Source organism: Sardina pilchardus, chromosome 15, assembly GCF_963854185.1.
Source record: "Sardina pilchardus chromosome 15, fSarPil1.1, whole genome shotgun sequence".
Classification (NCBI taxonomy): Eukaryota; Metazoa; Chordata; class Actinopteri; order Clupeiformes; family Clupeidae; genus Sardina; species Sardina pilchardus.
In genome coordinates, this window is record NC_085008.1 from 30,077,903 (window position 1) to 30,103,095 (window position 25,193).

Below are 25,193 nucleotides of genomic sequence, written 5' to 3' on the forward strand. Positions count from 1 at the left end.
AAAACTGGAACAAGGGTGAACTTATTCACACTATTCACTTATAGCTTATAGAATATTTCAAAAGATATTACCAAAGATCCTTAAATTACATTCTGTTATTCATACAAATAAATTGTATTTTACCTTGCACCCCTTACGACATTAGAACATTCCAGTCATGGCCATGGTTTTGAGAACCGAAATTGGATAATGTTTTTTGTTGTTGTTGTTTAATATACATGACATTAATGTTACATTATCACATAAATGTAATACACATTTTAGGGTACACCAGGATCCAGAGGAACCAATGGCCCACTCGGCCCAGTTGGACCAAAGGTATAGTAGTGTTTGTTGTATAATGACTAATGCTATTTTAATGACCTATTATCACAAGGGTTGCCTTGATTGTAATTATTCTGTTGTTAAATATTTCATGTTTTCATTGTTTGTCCAGGGCTTCCCAGGGCTTCAAGGCCTTAAAGGAAGAATGGGCCATCCAGGAGAGAGGGTATTTGCCTACTTTCTACTGTGACGGTTTTATGTGACTATTTACGTAATTTGCATTGGACATGGTTTGAGTGAGGTGAACCTCTTTTGTTTTTCCCAGGGAGAGAATGGCATCAGAGGTTTCACAGGACGAGAAGGGACACCAGGGAGGAAAGTAGGTTTGTTTTCCTAGAATATGGTGTAAACCCAGCATAACTACATCACTTATAGATTTATAGATATACTGTATGTGGAGTGTCCACTGAAATGGAAAGTTGAGCAATGCATATTAAGGTATAATGATTTCATGAGGGAACATTTTCTGTCTACAAATATACATATAACAAGTTATATTTTCCCATTTGCAAATTATTTTGTGAGTAAAGTGTATAATACTGCATGACGCAAAAGTTGTCTAAAAGACTCATTCAAGTCAGATTTTCAAAATATTTCCTTTGTCCACCAGGGGAAAGAAGGCCATCCTGGCCTCAAAGGTCGAAGTGGACCTAAAGGCATGCAAGTAAGTTATGGTTTGAATGTTTGAAGATTCAACAAAATAACCACGTATGTGACTATTTAATCATATACAGTATGTTTACATCTTTACAGGGTGATATAGGCCCAAGTGGCCCTCCTGGACCCAGGGGGTTTCCTGGTCTTCCAGTAAGATTTTTTTTAAAAACAAAATAACGACAGATGGCTTTACTATCAATTACAATCCATTAAGCATTTGTCTTTTGTCATTTCTCAGGGGCTGTTTGGGATAAAGGTACAGTTCATCTTTCTTGAGTAATCAGTCATTTTGAACCAAGAATTCATCCAAAGTCTGATTGTTTTGGATACAGTGATTACTCTGTTTTGCAGGGAATCAAAGGTTTTCAAGGAATGCCCGGAGCCAAAGGAGTGGCAGGTCCCCAAGGACCTCCAGTACGTTCACTTCCCTATTAGCATGCATTATTTATTGGGTTGTATAGTGCTCTATGAATCAATTTGCAATGCAAAATGAATTTGAAAAATATGAAAATATCTCCTATTCCTTCCTGTTCATCTTTTGGTTCTGTAATGCTCAGTATTGCCGCCCCGGTTCATATGTTGTATGTAAATGCACCTGTTCATGTCCTGGTGTCCTGTCCTTCTGTGGTGTTTAGTATGGCTAGCCTGATTCCTTTTGTATATGTGCTGTGTGCAGGGGAAACCAGGGTCCCCTGGGAGCGGAACACTGCAGCGCATTCCAGGCCTCTACGATAGAAGAGGATCACAAAATGTTGGTATAAGATTTAGAAGAAGTTTGGTGTGTGGGGATAGGTTAGTGGGGCCACACCACAAATGCATCACATGATGTGTGGACTAGTAGGTAACTGTTTGTTTCTATCTGTAGCAGGCTGTGCATATACAGTATTTAAACATAATTTTATCCCATGGTTTTGTCATGTATTTCATTTGGAAATACAATTAATTTGTGTCTGTCTTGTGTCTCAATCTCGGCGGTCCAGACAATGTCCAGGAGGACTCAGCAGGACCAAGGGGAGCAGGGGGAGTTCAGCTGGCCCCTGGGCACTCAAGAGAACCCTGCAACTACATGCAAAGAGTTGGGCCTCGTGCATCCCCACCTGGAGGATGGTGAGGAAGTACTCTCTGTGGTTTTACTTTGCACAAGTACACTGTAGTCCAAAGACTCATATATCTTCTTTTAATACAAAGACATTGTAAATCTCTTATTCATGTTGTGTGTCATTCAGATTTGCTCTGACATGTCAGCCATGCCTGCTGTTCTACTTTATTGCACTGCTGATTGCTGCTGATTGGCTGATCGAAATAAATAAATTGAAATGAATAGAATGGTCATCCATTCTTATTGCTGTTCTCACAGGATTTTTCTACATGGATCCCAATCAGGGCTGCCTCTTTGATGCCCTCCATGTGTTTTGTAATTTCACTGCTGGGGGACTGACCTGTCTTCATCCAAACAAATCTCAGGTATCCACAGTAACGCATGTGTTGCTACAGTTCAGTTGTGTTCACGTGTGTGATGTGTGGGTCTGGCCAGGAGTCAGGACCTATCCATTTGTTTTTAAATATTTAAGTTAATTAATTGCATGAATAATTAATTTGGGTTAAGTAATAGGGTTGATTAATAGGATCATTAAATCGTGTGTGTGTGTGTGTGTGTGTGTGTGTGTGTGTGTGTGTGTGTGTGTGTAAACAGACAGTATTGTCTGTGTTTAATACTGTGAACTGTGAACTGTGATTATCTTTGAATAGATCTCAGGAAAATGGTCATCAGACACACAGAAATCCAAAACCTCTGTCCACTGGTTCAGTCAGCTCAATGATGGCTCTAAGGTAAGACCCAAAAACACAGAAATACTCAGAACTGTTCAATTGATGGCATATGTCAATGCATGTTGAACATGTTGATTTAGTAATAACACGCACCAGATAGACTATGTTGCTTTTGACCAGATAATGTGCAATGTTAGAACGATCAATACATAACTCTAACATAACTTACACAGCTGTTACATTCTGATAATTGATTGATTGATTGGTTGATTGATTGATTGATTGATTGATTGATTGATTTATGTGGATTCTGTGTGTCCTAGTTTAAGTACACAGGTCTGGATGTGGTCCAGTTGCGGTTTCTACGATTGCACAGCAACTCAGCAGTACAACAAGTAACAATAGAATGCAACAGTACTCACAACAGAAGAACCAATCAGAGACGTGCAAGTCAACGGGTTCTGCATCTCCTTGGAGACTCCTTGAGAGAGATCAGTGGAGCTCACACCAAAGTGTCAAGAAATGGTTGTGAGGTAAAAAAAAAAAAAAAAATTGAAATTGCTCTTGCAAACTAGCAATTGATTTGTATTAGATGTGTGTGAAATATGTTGCTGAATAACTGAAAAATGCAAATGGAAAACAAGATCAGAGGTTCCCTGTCTGTAAGGACCTAACATGCATTTTTTAGCAAGCTCTCACAAGTGTAAACCAATGACCAGTTTACTACCTGAAATAGGCCTACCAGTAAGAAAGTCGGTATAATCCTCAGCAATGCACACTGTCTTCTATTCTGTATTTTTCCCGCAGGTGGTGGTGCAGGTGAGGGTAGAGGGCAACAGTGAACTGCACCGGGGCGATATGGAGCTCCTGCCCCTGAGGGATCTGGGGATGGAGAACAGGGGTGACCACTGGGAGAGGGACATCAGTGCCATCCTGGGCCCACTGTGCTTTTTATAGCAAATGACTTCAGTGGCTGCCCTGAGGGACATTGGCTCTCATCAATACCTAAGCTGCTCTTACACACAGAGGGGCCGCTTGGGTGAATTCTCAACAAAAAAAAAGACACCATTACAAAAGACTTGAACTTTGTATTTGTTTTTATATTGTCATTATGAAAGTATAGGGATAAGTAAACCAGTTATTGGGTTTTGTAGTGTTTACAGAGAAAAATCAAAAGATGCATCACAATGATGTTTGTCAGCATGTTTGTGCCAGGGTTGCTAACTAAAACGGTTGTATGTATTTATGCTATATGATTGTAATGTTACTTTATTAATTTATACAAATATTAATTACATGTTGAAATGTATAATCTATGATTTTGCTAAATATTAATTGATCAATTGCTGGCAGAATAGAATATAAAAATATGGACTAAATAATCCTATACTGCAAATGTTCACATTGGTTTCAGCTTTTGTTTGGTTGCATGCATTTGTGTGATTGCCTAATCACAAGCAGTACTTCTGTATATTGCTGCTGCACTATGTACAAATATGCAGACTTCCTTTTCTAAATAAAGTAGGTTGAAGAAGACATGTACGATGGTGTGTGTGTGTGTGTGTGTGCGTGGGTGGGTGGGTGGGTGCATATCAAGACATATTAAAATGAATAGAAATACCATCTGTAAAATATTGTTTGTTTCCGTGTTTTGATGAGTGTGATACATGAACTCCAATTGTTTGAATACCTGACAAATGTGTGTGTTTTGTAAACCCACAGTTGCAGGAGTTGACATAATAGGCCTAGACAAATTAATGATCATATCAAATGTACCAGTGTGACAAGAACATTAGAACATATTAGGCTACTTATTCTCTGATTTTTTATTATTTTTTATTTTTTATTATTGATAATAATAATAATGAATGTGGCATATGGGTCTGAAGAAAAATGTGTGTTTGACCCCCGTGGGTTCTGTAACAGAGCAACAAGTAGCCTAAACAGGTGTTGGTCCTCAATCATCCATCCACTCTAACCTGGGCAAATCTGCATGCATGGGGTTGAGAGGAAAAGGGAAGTGACTTTAAATGGGAACTAAGGAAAGAGGTGTTTCACTTTAGAGTTTCACAATAACATATAGCCTACTTCAGCCAAGATAATCAAACTCTTGACCTTTGTGACATGTAGATGTTGTAGCCTGCCGTTTTTAATTTGTTCAATTCCCTCTTGCTCTTGACAGATAAAAGAGAAATCTCCTTCGACATTGAATAGCCTAGGCTATTTGTTATCTTATCTTATCGTATCTTATCGTATCGTATCGTATGGGTTCAAAATACAACACTGAATCTTCTGGATCTAATCTACGAACTTAGTTTCATGCATGGATGTGATGTAGCCTAGTGTAGATCAGAAATCAGTAGATTGGGGGATAACTCTACCCTATAAACTTGAGCAAATAACCTACAGTAGCCTAGCCTACATTGCATTTCAGAAACTAGGCTATCATGTTCATTGTGTTCTAATGCACTTTAATGAATCTAAAACCTCTAAGTCCAGGACCCAGACGACACAGTGATTTCTGATCTACACTTAATCGTAAAACAGAGGTCCTTGTTTCGTGCCTATAGTTAATGAATCAGATGATGACTACTGTTAAGAGTGTGGTCTGACCACTAGAAGCTCCGCCTCCCACAACGTGATGGCTGAAATATGGCACTGCCTACACAATGTGTTTCTCTAAATCAAATCGAAATACTTTCATTGATTTAGAAAAGGATTACCGTCCCGTGTGTGTTTTCTCTTACCAACCACAACTTCACACTTCGACTTTTCCGTGTTAGACAATATTTGGTGGCCATAGAGGTAAGTAAACAACCTAGTTGCCTCTAATAAAGAAGTATAGCCTACCTACTTTCCTGATATCGAATCACCTTGATTGCCGAACTCTCTCCTGCTTCTAACATCATAACAAGGTAGCCCCTACAGCACTCTAGCCTACCTGTTTGTAAAAGATTGTTAGCACGTTAGCTATTAACAACATGCGTCTGACGTAGCCCTAGTGTGTGAGAACATTGAAATGTTTTGTTTGTTTTAAATATCACATTTCCAGTGGTTAATAATAATAGCCTAATTGAATTGACGAATATCCTCTTTGTGTACCAGTACTTGACTAGGTCAGTATAGCCTAAATAGATACATTGTTGCCTAAAACATGCAACATAGGCTATAGCCTAATGAAAATATTGTTTATCTTTGTTAGTTTGTCAATCGTGTAGGCTATCATGATGGAAGCTGGCTGGTGGTTGTGTCCATTCAATGCATGCCAATCATTTTGGTAATAGTTGGAGATTTGCATATTTGGAGGCAGATAATCGTGTTGAGCAAAGTAGTCTGTGGTTTAGGTTTATTTTGCGACTGTTCGATACAGGGATGGCTTCCTCATTTAGGCCTAGGCTATTCCTAAACATTAACTAATGTAAATCCCCATCCTCAATAGTCAAAAAGTTAGAACTGAAGAAAGACATTGACAGTTCAAAGGGCGATGACACATTCTTTCATTAGTCTGAGGCATAGCCTAGTATCAGATACCCTAAAATTATCAGATGCGTCTAAAGGTCAGAAGAAAATCTCATCTCTCATTGTGTGATCATGTTGATCAAGGATGTCACATTGTTTACCTTAACACACCTTACCATTCTTAACCTTATCCTCTGTTGAAAAACGTAGCCTATCTGCTTTACAGTTTCACCTCTTATAAAACATTCCAGTCCCCCTGAGATATTGGGATTCCAGTCTCTTATTCGTAACAATCTTAATGTACTTAATTAGCCTAATAGTTTTTTTGTCGGAGAATGTGATACATGAGGTTGGAGAATTTTGACACTAGATTCACTGTGTGCAAACCTCACTGATAACTTGTTGCACTTCTACAGAGCCATTGTTATGACTAACAACTGAAGGGTAATATGTGAGTAAGGCAATGCTACAGTAGCCTACCTCATTTTCCATAACAGAGGGACACCAGGAAGCTGTCTTGGAATAACCACACTGGTTGTGGGACCTTAGACCATTTCCCTATTTATTGACAGTTTATCGAACTTTCTGCCACCTGATGGCAAGTGAGGATGACCGCTCCCTGCGGAACCGCAGGCCGTTTTCCATACCCAGCTCTCCGGAGCAGGATGGGATGATGAGTCCCAGGGAGAGACATCCCAATGGAGAGATCATGACTAATGGTAAGAATTCATTCATTCATTCATTCATTCATTCATTCAATCATACATTTATTTTCTGCTTTGCATTACACATTCATCTCAGTAATGGTGACTGTGTGACATTTATCACTCAAGCTCTTTTGAATCCTTCCTCCTCCCTGATGTACTGTAAGGGGCGGAGAGACTGTGTAGACTAGACTAGTTAATCCACCGTGAATAAGGGAAGGTGTAGTAGACTATAGAAGTGTTATTCAGACTGGCATCCTGGTGCCTTTTGCCAACCTGGCAGGGAGGGACTACCCGATTAAATAAAGTCAGTGCCACTGGCACCTCATATTATGACCAGGCAGAGACAGCCATAATGGCCAACACAGGTTTTAGAGGTAATGTTGCCACTGACAGCTTACAATTATGTATTGACATTTTACAGTGCATGTTAGCTTGATCTTTGAGTGTTTTTTTTCTTTGCATGTTAAAGTTGTCTAAATCCAGCTTTGGATTTTTTTGTGTCCTTGGTGTGGCTGTTCAAACCTTTCTTACTGTTTCATCTTTCTGTATTTGGCGATGTGTTGTCTGTAAAATGATTCATGTTTGTTTGAGCTGATGCCAGAGAGCTCATCTTGAAAAGCCTTTTCCTCCTGGCAGCAGAGTTCTGCCATTTTCTTCTCTCAAAAAATTAATTTTCTTCTTTAAAATTCATCTCCCAGTATGATTCCACCGCTATAGATTACAGCTTTTGTATTTAGCCTAAATTCTGCTGAATATGTTTCTTGTTGTCTATTAATTAGACTCTGATATCAGAAGATGAGATCTTTAAATGAATCACCTGATCTATGTGTGGGTGGCGATGCTCTCAGCAGCTGTGAAATTTCAGCCTCTGGTCCATTTATATTCAATGAATATAATTCAAGTACCAAAGAAAGGCGGTTGAAACACTAATTTGAATGCTTCATATCTGGCCTTTGAAAGTGTAAGCACTTTGTCTTGAGAGTAGATCATTTGATTTCAGGCAATGGTAATTTTATGGTGCGGAAGAAGAGGAGGGGGAGATGAAAGATGGTTGCTTGAAAGTGATTTCACCTCTGGTGGCTTCCTCCTTCTTTTCAAAGCTATTCTAAAATAGGGATAATGGGTGATGTGCTATGGGCAATTCAAATGTTGCCATTTCACATCGCTGTGTCACATGAGCAGTTGTTGTCACAGTCCTCCCACACTGCTGATTCGTCTTGTCAAATCTTCCAACACTTTGCCAGCACACCCTACCTGGCTAACAAAGAAGCAGTGGTTTTATGAGAGATGTAGATGTGCATTGTGGAAACGGTAGGCTTGCTAGGTTACATAAACATTTTACAATATTATGAGGAAAACATGCACAAAAATGTAGGTTTCAGGGATAAAGCCTCACTGGCTTTGTTCAATCTACTACACATTTTAATGTGTTTGATTTACATTTTGTCCCTGGATGCCTGGGAAGTCATCATGACCTCATAGTATGCTACACTAGTATATTGCCTTTTATGCAAATATTTAAAGGGATATTCCGCCATTTTTGGAAATACGCTCATTTTCCACCTTCCCTCGAGCAAAACAATCGATATTTACCTTGTTCCCGTTCATCCAGCCATTCTGTGAGTCTGGCGATACAACTTTTAGCTTCAGCCTAGCATAGATCATTGAATCGGATTAGACCATTAGCTTCTCGCCTGCTAGCCTCATGTTTAAAAGTGACTAAGATTTCTGGTAATTTTCCCATTTAAAACGTGTCTCCTCTCAAGTTAGAAAGTGCAATAAGACCAACTGAAAATGAAACCTGACGTTTTTCTAGGCTGATTTGACATGGAACTACACTCTCATCTGGCGTAATAATCAAGGCAACTTGCAGCTACTGGCACTACTACTGCTTGTTGTCTATGGGGACTATTTTCAGATGCTGCGTAAGATATCACTGCGCCTATGGTACGTTTGCAAGTTGCCTTGATTATTACGCCAGATGAGAGTGTAGTTCCATGTCAAATCAGCCTAGAAAAACGCCAGGTTTCATTTTCAGTTGGTCTTATTGCACTTTCTAACTTGAGAGGAGACACGTTTTAAATGGAAAAATTACCAGAAATCTTAGTCACTTTTAAACATGAAGCTAGCAGGCGAGAAGCTAATGGTCTAATCCGATTCAATGATCTATGCTAGGCTGAAGCTAAAAGTTGTATCGCCAGACTCACAGAATGGCTGGATGAACGGGAACAAGGTAAATATCGATTGTTTTGCTCGAGGGGAGGTGGAAAATGAGCGTATTTCCAAAAATGGCGGAATATCCCTTTAACTTTGCAATGTTGACTCATCAGCTAGCTCAACAATACTTCCCAGGTCACTGGGCAACATGATTTGTTGAGAAATTCATGAAAAAGTACATGTGTTTAAACACTCAGTTGCACAGGAAGGTTTTGTGTTTGTCCCTATTCTACTGTGTTTCATCTGTGCAGATGTTGTCAATGATCAAATGGTTTCTGGGAGCAACCATGACGTCTTTGTGTGTAATATGTGTGTGTGTGTGTGTGTGTGTGTGTGTGTGTGTGTGTGTGTCAGGTAAAATGGAGGTGGAGCAGATGATCAGCCGGAAGCTTCAACTGAAACGAGCGGCAGAGGTAAGAGCCACGTGTGTGTGTCAAAAGCCGAGTGTCACACAGCATAATTAAAAAGATTTCATCATCAATACAAAGCAAATCTCCACAACTACAAATGAAAAACCAGTATAACTACTCTCAGCTCCAATGACTTTGCAGCACTGCAAGATCTTGCACGCCAACCCAGTGCTTTTGAAATTCTACTGCTTGTATGGCCTGTAGAGATTTGTGTTATTTAATTTAATAACATGCAGATGGGTCGATCTGGACAGAGCCCCCTGTGGTGCCAAATCCTTCTAGATTGATTAAATCACTGGTGGTGAGATCAAACAACAATCTGTTAAGAGGCTCTGTTTTGGATGGAAATCACATGACTATTCTCACCTTTTAAACACACACTCCCAGTCATGTGCAGTGGGCAGCCAAGTTGTTATGTTTTTGTGATCGTAGCCTGTTAATAGACTAGGTGCACGAAAGGCTCTTCCTGCACACTTATTTATTTCCGTTGGAACATTAACTGTGTTGTAACGGCGTATTCGGTTATATTCTGCTCCTTACATCTTCACTACAACATTGAATATCTTGTTTGCCCAACAATAGCAAGTTTAGCACACACATAAATCCTTCTTCTTCATGACGTGCTGACTCCCTAGTGCAACACCCAACCGGGTCCGTGTACACACTAATAATGTTAACAATAGTGGCAGGTTCAAACACACCTAGCTCCACTGGAAACAAAGAAGAGCACAGAGAGCCTTTTGTGCACTTTCCACAAAAGGCAACAAGAACCAGTGATCAGTGGCATGGACCAATATGCCACATCTTGACTTTACAACAGCTATACTGGCAGTATTGGGGAAAAACTGGTGATTTTCCAGTTTAATTTGACCACTCATCTCCCCCACCTTCCCATGATTCCATACCAGATTTGAGTCAGCATGATGTATAGAAGCATGTTATTGTGTTGGGTATGAGAGCTCAGAGTTCAGCTGAGGTGAGTCATTTGCTCAAAGTTACTATCAGAGAAGGGCGTTGCCGTTGCAGTATTGGACATGGGGTCATGTGAGGTGAATTAAGGAAAAGAAACAGAAGTAGCATCTTGTCATAGTTCCACAGGAGTCAGATTTGAAAGAAAAGAGGATGTTGCTGTAGTTTGATGATGACATTTCTAATGTTGAAATTCCTCATTTATCACACTGAAAACTGAAAATTTGGTGAACTAGGGCAAAGGACAGACTTTGATGCATTGACTAGTCAGCATGGTCCGTAGTTTACAGAAGAAAAGTCCGTTAGCAATATGAAGGCATGTTAAGCTGATATCTGACATCATACAGTGTATGTAATGATGTGATCATCCTTCCTCTGTCCCTCCTCTCTCTCTCGCTGTTTATGTCATAGCACCTGAAGTCGGACCTGATGAAGCAGCTGGACTCTCAAGTGAATGACTTTGTGGACGGCCTGATTGAGGAGTCTGCCAGTCTGGAACCTGCTCAAGTGCTGCTCTCTGACAAAGAGAGCCAGAAACTCAGGTGCCATGCCCACCCTCACACATGAATCAGAGAATTTATTAAAAACAAACGAACCAAACATCCCTAAACAGTGGTGACTTAACATTTACATTCACATCAAGTCATTTAACTGACACTTTTATTCAAAGTGATGTACAAAAAAAGGAACAATCAGGGTACAGTGAGACTACCGTAGGACATGTTAGTGCAGCAATAAGTAGCCTACTACTCACATAGAACAGAATGACAGTTGAAGTGAAGTTAAGTCAAGGGAAGAGGAAGAAGGATTGTCAGGATTGAGGAGAAGGTCGTGGTGAGTGCTAGAGGTCATGGTAAGTTCTAAGTATGGCATGGTAAGTATGGTTAGTGGCAAATGTTGCTTTACTTCTTCCTTTTTCTGTTCTGACCCTTCTTTCTCCAGTAAGAAGTCTAGAACCCCAGGAAGTCCAGGCAAAGTGTATGTGAGCCGCCGTTCGTTGCTTGAGTAAGTATCGGACTGAAATCTTGAAATGTCATACCATTATTGATTTTATCTAGACAACTCACTCAAACAGTCATGATTTGTCATGACTGTTTGAGTGAGAGTCAGTCATGACCGTAGCGTCATGACCCTCTCTTGCCAAAGTCTGACCTTAAACTGATCAATGTCAACAAGAGGAAGAGACTTTAAGCTTTCCATTGTGTGTGCAGCTCAGTGCCACTCCTGGAGTCAATCCCGGGCCAGTGAGTGGCTGTTGGAAAACAGAGATTCCTCTCAGAGCAGTGACCAGAGTAACCATAGCTGCAGTAGCAATGTCTCAATTCCTCCAGTGCCTATCATACAGAAAGGCCATTGTAATCAGAACTAAGCATGGCTGACTGTTCTGGTGGTGTGTGTGTGTGTGTGTGTGTGTGTGTGTGTGTGTGTGTGTGTGTGTGTGTGTGTGTGTGTGTGTGTGTGTGTGTGTGTGTGTGTGTGTGTGTGTGTGTGTGTGTGTGTGTGTGTGTGTGAGGGAGAGAGAGAGAGATAGAAAGAGAGTGTTTATGTGTGAAATCAACATATTGATGATCTTTGGTCCAACAGTGAACTCTTTGAAGTCAACCACATCCGGACAATATACCACATGTTCATCGCCCTCCTCATTCTCTTCATCCTCAGCACACTAGTAGTGGACTTTATCGACGAAGGCCGGTAAGACTGTTTTTTTTCTCTCTTATATGTGTTTACCTGGATCTACCCTATGTGGGGTGCTGATTGCTAGATAGATTTGCATTTATACATGTTGGGAGGTAATTGCTAGATATCTTTTTCTGTCACTTCTGCATTTGTTCAGGTTAGTGTTGGACTTCAACCTGTTAGTCTTTGCCTTTGGGCAGCTCCCCCTGGTGGTGTGCACGTGGCTGTGCATGTTTGTATCTGTGCTTGTGGTGCCGTACTGCCTCCTCAACCTGTGGGCCAGCCGGTATCGGACCTGCAGCCACCCGACCCTGTGCTCCGTCCTGGTGGGCTCCGTGTTCATGCTCTACCAGGGGCTGGGGCTGGGCCTCGTGCCCACGTCAGTGGTGATCAGCAGCGGCCTCCCGCCTGCCTCACGCTTCATCATCATCGTGGAACAGGTCAGATGTTTCCCGTCTTTCAAAAGCAGTGACACTATATTGCCAAAAAGTATTGGGTCAGTTTGGTGTGAATGAACTTCACTGGCCTGCACAGAGATCTGACCTCAACACATTAAAACACCTTTGGGATGAATCAGAGCGGAGACTGAGAGCCAGTGTGTGACATGCGCTTTCAGAAGGTGGTCAAAAACTCTCCTAAACCTTTTGGAGGGCCTTTTCAGAAGAGTTGAAGCTGCAAAGGGTGGTCCGACATCATATTAAACCTTATGGATCAAGAATGGTGACCCAATACTATTTGGCAATATTATATATAGTGCATGTCTGTTCAAATTAAGCTTGAATTTCATTTGGTTTACATTCGATTGTTAATGCTGTTTTGTGTGTGTAGACATTACAGTAGTAAGATGGCAATCTAAAGAGGGATGAAACGAGACACCTAGACAGACACTCACCTACTGTAGCTGTGATGCCAATGTTAGCTGGTGCGGTCATCTCCTGGGGTCTTTAGCTTGTTTTTAGGTTTAGGTTTAGGTTTGAGAGGTTTTAATCTGTATGATGTGACTCTGTAGGTGCGCCTGATGATGAAAGTCCACTCCTTCGCCAGGGAAAATGTCCCCAGAGTCTTGTCCGTACAGAAAGACAAAACCAGTAAGGAATCTGGATGATCCCTCCAAGCTTTTTAAAAAATGTTTGAATGTTTTCTAATGTTTTTAATGTGTATTGGTCTTGAACTGTAAACAAGAAATCACAACCTGAAATCACAACTTGAAATATGACTTTGTTCATGTTTCAGATGGTCCGGTCATACCTCAGCTAACACAGTATCTGTATTTCCTCTTTGCTCCCACACTTATTTACAGAGATCACTATCCCAGGTGAGTAGAGCATGGTAGCTTTGCATGACGTTTTTTTTGTCATACAGTATGTGTTAAATACGAGCATATATCAGCTCAGTTAGCAGTTAAACTATATTTACATTGTTTGTAACTAAAGACCTACCACCACTTAAACTGTCTGTACTTTTAAGTGTTTAAACATTGTTTTTTTCCATAATGACAGAAATCCATACATAAGATGGAGTTATGTTGCCACAAAGTTTGGTCAGGTATGTTTGTATTTGTAAATCGGGTCTCTCCAGCCAAAATGGTTTACACATGAGTAAACATTGCACATTGAATGTGTGCATCCTCCCTATAGGTGCTGGGATGTCTGTTCTACGCGTACTACGTGTTTGTGCGGCTCTGCATTCCGCAGTTCCGCAGCATCAGCCTGCAGCTCTTTGACCTGAGGGCCATGGTGCTCTGCGTCTTTAACTCCATCCTCCCAGGTAAGGCACATTACTAACCAGCAGGAGATGGGAGGAAACAGAAGATAAAAACAGCAGTTTTCCCTTTTCTTTAGAGACTTTATGTCTCTGCGTCTTTAACTCCATCCTCCCAGGTAAGGCACATTACTAACCAGCAGGAGACGGGAGGAAACAGAAGATAAAAACAGCAGTTTTCCCTTTTCTTTAGAGACTTTATGTCTCTGCGTCTTTAACTCCATCCTCCCAGGTAAGGCACATTACTAACCAGCAGGAGATGGGAGGAAACAGAAGATAAAAACAGCAGTTTTCCCTTTTCTTTAGAGACTTTATGTCTCTGCGTCTTTAACTCCATCCTTCCACGTAAGGCACATTAATAACCAGCAGGAGACGGGAGGAAAAAGCGCCACCTGCTCCAGGTGCATGATGGGGCCCATTGTGTTTCTATGTACTTGTTGGCTGATGTGACCACTGCTGATGGTCAGGGGCCTAAAAAGATAAGAAGTCCATTACCTAAAATGTCAGACATTCTTAAAATAGCACAGTGTGTATTTTGTGTGTGTGTCTGCAGGTGCGCTGGTTCTCTTCCTGGCTTTCTTTGCTTTCCTGCACTGTTGGCTCAATGCTTTTGCAGAGATGTTGCGTTTTGGGGACCGAATGTTCTACAAGGTATGCAAGGATAGTGCCAATCAACTTGTATGAGACATCTTCTATGTAGTACTATCTGCCCATACCAGAGTGCAATATGCTGTAGTTAATGGATGATAAAGAAAATTGTTGCCCATCTCCTTAATGTCAACTGTGTCTTCATAGGACTGGTGGAACTCAACATCATTTGCAAATTACTACCGTACATGGAATGTGGTGGTACACGATTGGCTCTACTATTATGTGTACAGGGATTTTCTCTGGGTGAGTTGCTCTTATTTGGAATAACACTGGAGATTTGAGTGTGAACAGTTTTGATGCTAGCTCACAGTACTTGGTTATTAATTTGGGATCAGTGATGTATAGCATCTATCATTTGTGAGTTGAATTTTGTTAATTTAATTGTTTGACTACCCTACTTTGATTTAATGTTCCTTAATGAATTGGCCTTGTTCCTTCCTTCTGCAGTTAACAGAGAAGCGTTTCCGGAGTGGAGCCATGCTGTTCGTGTTCACTATCTCTGCAGTGGTGCATGAGTACATCCTGGCTATCTGCTTTGGCTTCTTCTACCCAGTCCTCTTCTGCCTCTTCATGTGCTTCGGAAGTAAGTACTCAAGACCCTCAACATTAATCCCTGTGAAGGAATGCCATGGCAGTTTTGACGCCAGAGGGCAAGACTCAGTGGCAGGACTCCGTCTTAATGGATGGTTTTCTCCAGTAGCAGAGGGTGATTTTTTTTGAGGGTGACTCACTCTTGAGGGAAAAAGGCAACAGTCTGAGAATTTGAATATTTGTGAAAATGACACAAACACAAACCAAGGGTGTCTTTCATTCTGTGTATAATTAATAGGCATTGAGAAGATGCCTGCACTGTACAAAATTATAGTGATAGAAGCAGAAATGAAAGCGCTCTAATGCAGAATTGCTAATTTGCTATTGGCAAAGCAAGGCATATTAGCACATTTCACATCCAGAAGTAACACAAAGAGATTTACATACGAGCTACTCAATGCAAAAGTTGTACAGAAGTGAGTTGGCAGGCATTAGGATTTACCCAGAAAAAGAAACTAAAAGGAATTAAATGGAATAGTGAGCCAGTCAGTACTTGAGAAGTGACCTCCAAACGAACCATCAGCGTTTGTTGCATTATTCATACCAAATACTCAGCTTGCTCATGTCTCTTGCCAGTGATGTTCAACTTCATCCTGCACGACCGAAGGAAAGGCCCCATATGGAACGTCATCATGTGGACGTCCCTCTTCTTGGGGCAGGGGGTCATCATCTGCCTTTACTCCCAAGAGTGGTATGCCCAGCGATACTGCCCCATCGATGAGGTAAACACCACTACTGATGTGCACTGTGCAAATTAGCATCCTGGTCATATGATGAATGCCATGTTTTATATCTGTCATATCAATTAAATCAGTTATATTTTGTGGAGATGACTCATTTTGTGGTGAGCAGAATTTCACAGATCTTATCATGCTACTTCACGCTACTTGTCATCTAAATCAAACTAAGTTTTAGATTATTTTTGCTGAATAGATGCAGTGAAGCCATTCAAAGATTTACTACAGTGCCCTCCAAAAGTATTAGAACACATGCTTAAAGTTAAATATAAAATCATCTTTTGGAAATGTATCTTAATGCCTTAAATGAAACAATGAGTAACTATTCAACCTTTAAGGACATTCATTTTCTTTGTGAATGAATAATGCATTGTAAATAAATAAATATTTTCCTTAAAATACAGGGGGTCATAAGTATTGGAACGCCCATGTTAAATTCCCATAGGGGATTTTTATTTTTATTTTTAAAGGCCAGTTATTTCATGGATCCAGGACACTATGCACCCTGATAAAGTCCCCTTGGCCTTTGGAATTCAAATAACCCCATGTCAACATTATACCCTTAACATACTAAGAGTAAAGCATGCTTTATGTCAGTTATTAGCTGTTGGCTAATTAGCTGGTTTGAATTGCATTGATCTCAATGAGACCAATGCAAATGAATGTCCTTAAAGGTTGAATAATTACTCATTGTTTCATTTAAGGCATTAAGATAAATTTGATGATTTTATGATGATTTAGATGATTTTATATTTAACTTTAAGCATGTGTTCTAATACTTTTGGAGGGCACTGTATTTCCAGTAATCTGTATGGTAGAGTAGGACATATGGAAGGTTACATTTAAATATTTACTTTGGAATGGCGTTTCCCTTAGTAGTCCGTCCATCCATTTTATCTGGTGTGTGATATATTGCAGCCCTCTTTCCTGGACCTGCTAAGGCCACGATCCTGGACCTGTCACCTGACCAGTCCACATGCAGAGCACTCTGGGGGATCCTGAGCCATTCTGATCAGAACCTACACCAGCAAGTCAAATATCATCATGAAAACAAACAAAAAATTAGCACAAGCTGACTGTTCTCTTTGACGTGCTCTGTGCTAAATTCTTTCATTTTCTGACTTTATTTTTTTATTGCACTATGTCTTCTGTGGATGTCTTCAGAATCACAGTTATGGTCAGCTATACATGGCTGCTCTTATTCTGAACTGTCATGCATCAGAATGCTCTTCTCAAGTGGGTTTTTTTCTGTCTGATGTTATTCAGTTTTTCTAAGCCTTCTCAGTTTTTTTCCATCAAAATGTATACACATTTGGTTATACGACAGGGAGTTTGTTGAAGTCCTAGTATGTTTTTCACATGTAGTGGTTCAGGCTTAATTTGCATATTGAGCTCTATAAGATACAATCAGTGTTGATAATGCTGTTGAGCCTGATTTTCTTTTGGTCTCTTTATTAGAGCAATAATGCCAATATGACAATGATTTCACATTCACTTTTCATTGCAAAAGTGGAATGTGTTGCTACCAGCAGCTGTTGCCGTATGTGCCACTGTCAGTGTGTTGCTGTCACTGCTGGCACACCGTACTGTGTATGACACTGTACTCACTACTTGTTTTCGATTCTTGTGTATCATCTTAAGAGACAAATGGGAATCCATCAGAATGTCATAATCCATATATCTATGGCTGACCCCACAGGCAGATTTAGTAACAGAGGATAGTTTGAAGTATGAATCAGACTAATCACTACAGCCTTTTCCAGATTTCGTTAAATGATTATTGTGGTGTTTTGTGGTTAACCATCCATTTTCTCAACACCAAGTTTAAAGTGACTGCTGATACTCTCAAGTATGGGCCCTTATTTTTCCTACGGAGCCCTTGATGTTTAAAATGTATTTGCAATAACCTATGCTGCCACAAGATGGCGATAGAGTATTTCATGGAAAAAGATAAGATACTGGACTTGAACTGTAGTTACTGTGTGGCCCTTTTGTGATTACACAAATGTAGTTCTTTCTTGAGACCACACTTTTGCTACAGCATCTTACCTTTATGTCTGAGATAGGTCTATCTGTTCAATTCTCAAATTGAGAAACGGTTGTGTCCTACCTCAAAATACAATCCCCATTTGATGTAATGTACTGTAAAAATTGTGATGTAACCATTTTATAAAATATTTTATGTAAATTCTATTTTTACAGGTAAATGTCTTCACTTGACTATATGACCTAGATAAGCAACCCTTAACTGAAACTGCTGTTATATGTATCTAAAATGTAGCCTATTGTGTTAGCGTAGAATAGGCTACACTATGGTTATGCATAAGGACATCAAAGTGAGGTAGCCTATTTGTAGGCCTACTCAATTTTTCCTGTTTATCTTTTTTCTCTTATTTATTTTTTTTATTTTCTTTTATTTGTTTTATTTTTCTTTTATTTCTTTTTTTCTTTTTTGCACAAGTGAATTCTCAACAAATAGCCTATGTCAGCAATCATGTAGGCCTAATATTGTCTGTCTTATATTCAGGGTTCAGCTTAATATATTTATGAAAAATTACATCTATTTGTGTAGGTACTGAGATGCTGCACCTAATGCTTTGTTTACTGCTGGAAATTGCTACTTCATCTGTTTGTGCGGAGCACATTGAGATTAAGATGGTAAAATATGATATTGTGTGGTGTATTGAGGCTAAACAATTTGAATACTGCTTTGTTATATTCTTGCCTCTCAACTGTGTTGCTTTGGTGCAATAAAACTGCCTATTTATCTTCAAAGAAAGCATATTCAATTATGTTGAAGGATATAGGCCTAGGCCATTTTTGTCAGTTCAGTGATACTCTTGAGAATCCGTTGTTCTATGTTTGGTGCTCTAGCCTACATTATTTCAGGACAGTTCACATAGTTCTGATCAACAATTTGTCATAAAAACTTTTCTCGAAGCAACCTATAGCCTCAAGAGTGTCTATTGAGCCTACATTACACTTCCATGGGGTCGCCATATGTGGCAAAGAATTTGAAGACGAGCTGAAGTAGCCTACGGGCACATGTTTGTAGCTCATGTATCAATACCTGAGGGCAACCTTCATATCCGCCGTCTGCCAGCATGCAATAGTAAAATTGTATCAAGTTTCACGCGTGTCAGTTTTTGTAGGCTACTATATTACAGTTTCAGCATGTCACCCAGAGTACTCAGCATCTCCTGAGTAAGCGATTCAAATGAATCAGTTGACAGTGACTCGGTGCACGCCACCCATTGTGGGATTCATTCAGAAAGATTCACTGGTAAAGACTGCACACTGATTCTGCGGTAAATATGGCGGCGTCAGAGGGGGCGCGTAGTGGCTGGAGCGAATCTAGACGACCCTAAAAGGGTTCATTTTCACACTGACTCGGGGCCAACGCAGAAAACGGTCCTTACTGGTGGTTCCGCTTATAGATGCCGTTAATCTGTTGCCTGCAAATTTGATAAATTGCCTAATATTGCTAATACAAGTGAGGTGGGTGGGCACATACTGATAGCTATCGCGCTAGCAAGCCTGCTAGGACAGCTAGTAGCTTGCTAGCTAGCTCGGATAGCTGTCTAGCCCGGACTTGAAGAGGGGTCGAAGAATACTCCTGAATAGGCCCCTTCGCTCTGTTGGGGGATGTGATCCAAGAGGACGGTGGGTTGGCTTGCGACGTCCCAGGGATTGTAACATATAACTCGGAGAGAAATGGGACAACAGGTTGGACGCGTGGGCGAGGGGGCTTCTTCAGGACTCCAACCGCAGCAGCCGCACTCTCAGCTGCAGCACCCCGGGAAAGCAAGTCGATCGAGTGGCTCCGGGAGGAGACCCAAAGAAGTCGCGACTACTGGAACGCCACCAGGGAGAACAGCCGCTGCTAACTTGTCGGACCCGGGAATTAATATATTCACTCAACACTCAGGTAATTGCTTTATTCCTCAGTAGTATGGCATTGTGTTCAGTCTTTTGTGTGATAGCCTGACTGGCCGGTGAACAAATCTGGACTTCCCTTTTCCTAGCACTCTGGCTATCCTATCTTAGCCAGAAAAACGGTACATGGACGTTAGCTAGCGGAAATAGCAGGAGAATGATAACTAAGTTAACGATGTGTATGCTTGGCACAGCAACATCAACAGTCCCTCGCAAACGTAGCATGCGGCGGTCTTGCCTTTACACACCTCGCCTCTGTACCCAACTTGCCGACATTTACGTTAATTCTACCAGTCAGAATAGCTGCTACTTTACAACTGGCAAATGGCCTCAGTTTGTCACCTTACTCACGGGAAACGTGCCCATGCAAGCTGACGTTGCTAGCTGTCGAGCTCTATCTATCAGCTGTTGTCAAAGTGGTAACTTGAAGGATATAGATGGAAACCAGTTCAATGAATTGAGCGTGAAAGCTACTGTGAAACAAAAGTTTGAAGTGACTATCGGTTTCTTGGAACGTCTTTTGAGACTAGAGAGAGAAATTGCCTCAAACAGGAGCAACACATCTGGCATGACGGACACGTTCAGTCTTCATGACTGAAGTGTTGGATGGGGAGTATGGCAGAGCCATGATTTCGGCAAGATGGAGACGCATAATGGACGATAATAATACATTGGAGATGCTCGAAACAGAATGAATAGCGTAGACCCCGGCCCTATGTTTCAGACTAGAAATGTTGTCAGCAAGGATATTCACTTCCTTTGACTTAAAACAGATAAGTGGGAACTGAAGGTAGCAACACTTAATTGTGAGATGATGCTGGTGTTTTCAGACACCAATCATGTGTTGAAATGCTTAGACGGACTCAAAGCATACTCGGCCTCAGCTGACAGTCCACCTTAAGAGCGACCTCACAAAAATAGTATTTCTGACAACAGATTTTAAATTAGATTTACTTAAACAAGATTAGTGATTTCTTTCTTGCTGGCAAAGAACATGAGGCACATGACTTTTCATGCTTTTGTTGGTTTTTTATTTAGCTATCCAGGTATTTTTTCACACTTGCCCTTGTCCTCTCCTCTTTCTCTCTAAGAGGTCACTGTAAATTGAGTGCTTGGTAAAGAGATGGGTCGGTAGGATCTTGTCAGAAATAATATCTTTGATCGGCAACCTCCGGAAGCAAGTGTGTGTGTGTGTGTGTGTGTGTGTGTGTGTGTGTGTGTGTGTGTGTGTGTGTGTGTGTGTGTGTGTGTGTGTGTGTGTGTGTGTGTGTGTGTGTGTGTGTGTGTGTGTGTGTGTGTGTGTGTTCACAGATGCCTGTAATCTATGAAGGAACCATGAGCGACTTGTGATAGTGGACAAGGGTGGGCGTTCTGACCTTTAAGTGGGCAAGCAGCAGGGCTTAATTTCACATTGAGGAGGATCAGCAGTTCCTACAGCTCACCCGAGCAGCTCCTCTCCTCCCCGTGCCCGTCTCCCCCATGCTGCAGCTCCGTCTCGCTGCAGTGTGCACTGGGTCTGATTCTCTGTGACCTCCTCCAGCCCGGAGGGTGGGCCAGTCAAAGCTGACACAGCGATCAGATGTGATGGGGACGTCAGAGAAACACAGTCGAGTTTCTCTTCCTTTTTTCCCTCCCTCTCATGCCTTCATTTGTCTTTCCTCTCACCTCCCTCCCTCCCGCCCTCTCTCTCTCTCTCTCTCTCTCTCTCTCTCTCTCTCTCTCTCTCACTCTCTCTCACTTCCCTCTCCATCTCTCACGCTCTCCCTCAGCCTGCTGGAGACTTGTCACATCTCCACAGTGTAACCCTTCAGCTGGATCAGGCAGGCTAGCAAAGGGCACCCTGAATGCCCGTAAATATTTATTTATTTATTTCCAAATGTCAAGCATGGCCTCTATAGGGCCTGGGCACACAGTTAATCCAGGACCTCTGTTGAACTCTAATGGTATCTAGTATGTCAAATAAACATTTGCTTTCTCTGCTCTATGGCATTTGCTTAGGGATAATGGAAATGCCATTTGCCAGGGTTATTCTCAGCACCTAACATAATTCAGGAATTGCTTGAAGTGTTTTTTTTATTATTGGGATGGTATGAAGTGGTGCTGATGTCACCAGGTTGACTGTATTGATAGAATGTTTCATTGCTGGGAATCGTGTGTGTGTGTGTGTACAGGCTATGCATTGCACAGGATGTTGCTGGTTTTGATCCCTCTCCTTCAGCACATCTGTTACTGCGCTGTCACACTGAAGTTCCTGTTTTGGACACAAAAGCAGATCCTCATGTCTCTTCCCCTCTCTCTCCCCTTGAACTTGAGCGCCATCGCACTCTGGAGATAAACGTTTCCTCTTCCAGCGTTTGGCCTCTCGAGATGTTTATTTTCCTTCAACTAGCCTACATGATTTTGTTGTGTGTGTTTGTGTTATTATGCGGGGAAGGGTTTTCGCTGGCCTGTAATGCACTGCTGTCTCATAAGAGTGGCTGCATCTCTGTCAGAAAGGGCAGGAAGCGTTGATCTTCACAGCTCTGTCTGTGTGCGTTTGGGCATACATGCATGCATATCTAAGGACAGTGACTGTTTAGGAATGACTGTGGCTTTGACATAGGCGATGGGGAATGGTTCTGACAGTTGCTGTCTCCCAGGGAGTCGAGCGTCTTTCGTGTCTCTGGTGTGGAGGAGGCCAGTGCTGACTCAATGCCCTCAGCGGCAGCCGGCCAGCCTCAGTCTCCCAGACGACCTCCGGTGCCCTCCGCAGACAAGGTGACTCAGCAGGATTCTAAACTCCCACCCACCTACACTACCCTCTACGCCATCCTATTGGTGAGGTCATCATCACGCACCCCCTTTCGGACTAAACCTCTTTGTTAATGTAATATTCAAAGGGGGAGAACGTGGAGGACTGTGTAGGATAGAGCTCTGTCCCTGGGATCCTTGCAGACGGTTTATTATTCATGCGTAATTCCCACTCGCCGGAGCACTGGGCTTCAAAGCTGTAGAAACAGTAGAGTTTTTGCGCAGTGTGAAATTGTGGGGAAAATGCATTTTGACAGGACTAATTAGGCCAAGCAGAACCTCTTGTCACGTGTGTGTGTGTATGCTCTGGCAGCAAAAGTTGTTTTACATACACACACACACACACACACACACACACACACACACACACACACAGAAGTGCCCCCCCCCCCCCCCCCATTGCCCCCATTTCCCATTGCCATTGGGAAAGCTCAAGGGCAGATGCAGTGCCCATGATCTAATGTGTAAGCTGATTTGCATTATCCATGAAATTGGATTAGACTAATCCACTATTATTTTTAACATACAATCAGCACTTGACAGTAAACACATAAACAAATGTCTCATTTCCCCCCTCCTTTCATAGATGTAGGCTAGATTTGCCATTAGACAGGGTGTGCTGTTGTGTCTGGTTTTCTCTGTGTGTGTGTTTGTGTTTTGGGGATAACGGAGAACACCCTCTTCCTCCCCAAACCACCAGGGGGAGCCTTTTTACCCCACCTGCTGATCTGCCGGCCTCTTGCGTGGCCTGAATGTTTCTCTCCAACTCGAGGTGTGAGTGAGTGTGTGCATGACATGCCGACATGCCACCACATCCCCCTGGCATCCGTGGCATGGCCTGCTCTGGTGTGCCCAAGTGTGTGTGTGTGTGTGTGTGTGTGTGTGTGTGTTGCCGCTGGCTTATGTCCGGGTGACCCAAACGCCCGTGGCCCCCTCGGCGGGGCAAAGAGGCTCCGGGCGGCTCCTGGTCCCGGCCCTCCCGTCTGCGACAGTTGAACGGCCAAGCCCAGTGCTCTTCTGGTTCTTTGTTTTTCCTCTCCCAAACCAGGGATGCCTGAGCGCTGAATGAAGGGGAAGGGGGTTGGATACAGTTACTGTCATATGTTGTAGCCTGTGGTATCTCCATTGGTTCAGAATATGACCTCTCTCATCGCCGCTTTTCTGATGTGTGTCTGAAGCATTCACTGTTTATGATTTGCTGTTTGGTCGTGGAGTGATTTATTGTGGCTGTGGGTTTGGCGGAGTCCGTGTTTGTGTGTACGAGATGGAGAAAGTCAAGCGTTGTGTGTGGGTGTGTGTTTGAGAGAAAGGGAGAGAAGCCAGGACAGCTGTTGGGTGGCTTGGATGCTGTGAATTGCGGTGGTGGGGGTGAAAAACAAGCTCTGCTGGACTGAGCCAGACACTTGGCTCCTGTTCGCTGCTCACTGTTTTATCACCTCTTCACCTTTCCCCACCCTCTATCACCCTCTCTCTCTCTCTCTCTCTATCTCTCTGTTGCTCTCTCTCTTGCTCAGCATGTGTCTTCCATACATGCTTGTCATGGCTCTCTCTCTAATCCCCTCATCTTCTCCTTCTCTGTCTGGCCAGCTCTCCTCTCTCTTCTCCTCTCTCCTCTCTCCTCTCTTCCTCTCTCCCCTCTCCCCTCTTCCTCTCCTCTCCAGTGGGGTGGATATTGAGCCTGTACTTGAGCGGAGAGGATAATCCTGCCTGGCTGTCCTCTCCCACGTCTAAGCTTAACACCACCCCTCTCACACTGCCCTCCCAATCTCCCCAACCACTTTACCAATCTGGCCAGAGGCAGGCGACATGCAGGCTCAGTCTCAGAGAAGGGGGTGTGTTCACTGGTGATTTGCTGGTTTGCTGTCTGTGACGCATCGTCCTCAAACACTACGAATCATCATGGTGGTTGATTGGAAACGGGATCCGCGCGTGTGTGTGTGTGTGTGTGTGTGTGTGTGTGTGTGTGTGTGTGTGTGTGTGTGTGTGTGTGTGTGTGTGTGTGTGTGTGTGTGTGTGTGTGTGTGTGTGTGTGTGTGTGTGTGTGTGTGTGTGTGTGTGTGTGTGTGTGTGTGTGTGTGTGTGTGTGTGTGTGTGTGTGTGTGTGTGTGTGTGTGTGTGTGTGTGTGTGTGTGTGTGTGTGCGTTCCTAAGAAGTGTGTGTGCCTATGTGTACATGTGTGAGCCTAGTGTGGTAAGGAGCAACTGATTGACATGAGAAAAAGAATCCGCTCAACATTTGTCGTCACTCACTATGTTTTGTCCTGGTCCACAGCACATCCACATCACTATGATCTGCAACCTACCCGCTTGAATTTAGTATGTTGAGACTGCAAGACGAATGTCAGGTGATGGTTTATGTGCTCAGATTTATGGTGGGGGGCTTTTGGTATTGCAACATGAAGTATCATCTGATGACACAGACAGGTCTACAAGCATGCCTTTCAAACTTGTTGTGGTTCAGTCATGCTGACAACATGTCTGTCTTCCATCCTACATGCTTTGGGCTGCCCATGAATCATACTTTTCAACATTGCTTCC

General features: G+C 42.3%; 3 protein-coding genes across 5 annotated transcripts in view; all 3 read left to right on the forward strand.

The window, feature by feature from the left end:
* Nucleotides 1-4,190, forward strand: LOC134101942 (collagen alpha-1(XI) chain-like). Its single transcript, XM_062555856.1, has 14 exons — nucleotides 1-15; nucleotides 265-318; nucleotides 437-490; nucleotides 590-643; nucleotides 935-988; nucleotides 1,078-1,131; nucleotides 1,220-1,237; nucleotides 1,333-1,395; nucleotides 1,658-1,732; nucleotides 1,962-2,088; nucleotides 2,339-2,445; nucleotides 2,731-2,811; nucleotides 3,075-3,284; nucleotides 3,559-4,190. Exons 3-14 carry the CDS (start codon nucleotides 470-472, stop codon nucleotides 3,706-3,708), a joined length of 1,014 nt encoding a protein of 337 aa, XP_062411840.1. The 5' UTR covers nucleotides 1-15; nucleotides 265-318; nucleotides 437-469; the 3' UTR covers nucleotides 3,709-4,190.
* Nucleotides 4,191-5,396: 1,206 nt separating this feature from the next.
* On the forward strand, nucleotides 5,397-18,795 carry soat1 (sterol O-acyltransferase 1). 3 transcript variants are annotated; one of them, XM_062555853.1, is made up of 16 exons: nucleotides 5,397-5,556; nucleotides 6,627-6,929; nucleotides 9,489-9,547; nucleotides 10,925-11,055; nucleotides 11,456-11,518; nucleotides 12,098-12,205; nucleotides 12,348-12,630; nucleotides 13,200-13,278; nucleotides 13,424-13,505; nucleotides 13,690-13,735; nucleotides 13,828-13,957; nucleotides 14,505-14,602; nucleotides 14,747-14,845; nucleotides 15,050-15,185; nucleotides 15,770-15,915; nucleotides 16,849-18,795. In XM_062555853.1, the coding sequence occupies exons 2-16, from the start codon at nucleotides 6,806-6,808 to the stop codon at nucleotides 16,930-16,932; spliced, it is 1,668 nt and encodes a 555-aa protein (XP_062411837.1). In that variant the 5' UTR covers nucleotides 5,397-5,556; nucleotides 6,627-6,805; the 3' UTR covers nucleotides 16,933-18,795. The 3 variants fall into 3 exon arrangements, with proteins under 3 accessions (XP_062411837.1, XP_062411838.1, XP_062411839.1); XM_062555854.1 differs by having other exon boundaries at nucleotides 6,708-6,929; XM_062555855.1 differs by lacking the exon at nucleotides 6,627-6,929 and having other exon boundaries at nucleotides 16,849-18,794.
* Nucleotides 18,796-19,243: 448 nt separating this feature from the next.
* The window catches only part of abl2 (c-abl oncogene 2, non-receptor tyrosine kinase), a 33,238-nt gene continuing 27,288 nt past the window's right edge, over nucleotides 19,244-25,193 (forward strand). Inside the window, exon 1 of the mRNA XM_062555564.1 lies at nucleotides 19,244-19,858. Within this exon, the coding sequence (XP_062411548.1) occupies nucleotides 19,645-19,858 (214 nt within the window). The 5' untranslated portion in view covers nucleotides 19,244-19,644. The remainder of the gene's footprint in view (nucleotides 19,859-25,193) is intronic.

Excerpts from the sequence above, each read along its gene's own strand:
- LOC134101942 (XM_062555856.1), top strand. The coding sequence starts at position 470 with ATGGGCCATCCAGGAGAGAGG. Across the intron at positions 2,812-3,074 it reads AGCTCAATGATGGCTCTAAG|TTTAAGTACACAGGTCTGGA; the intron begins GTAAGACCCAAA and ends TGTGTGTCCTAG. Across the intron at positions 3,285-3,558 it reads TGTCAAGAAATGGTTGTGAG|GTGGTGGTGCAGGTGAGGGT; the intron begins GTAAAAAAAAAA and ends TTTTTCCCGCAG.
- soat1 (XM_062555853.1), top strand. The coding sequence starts at position 6,806 with ATGGCAAGTGAGGATGACCGCTCCCTGCGGAACCGCAGGCCGTTTTCC. Across the intron at positions 9,548-10,924 it reads AACTGAAACGAGCGGCAGAG|CACCTGAAGTCGGACCTGAT; the intron begins GTAAGAGCCACG and ends TTTATGTCATAG. Across the intron at positions 14,603-14,746 it reads GGGACCGAATGTTCTACAAG|GACTGGTGGAACTCAACATC; the intron begins GTATGCAAGGAT and ends GTGTCTTCATAG.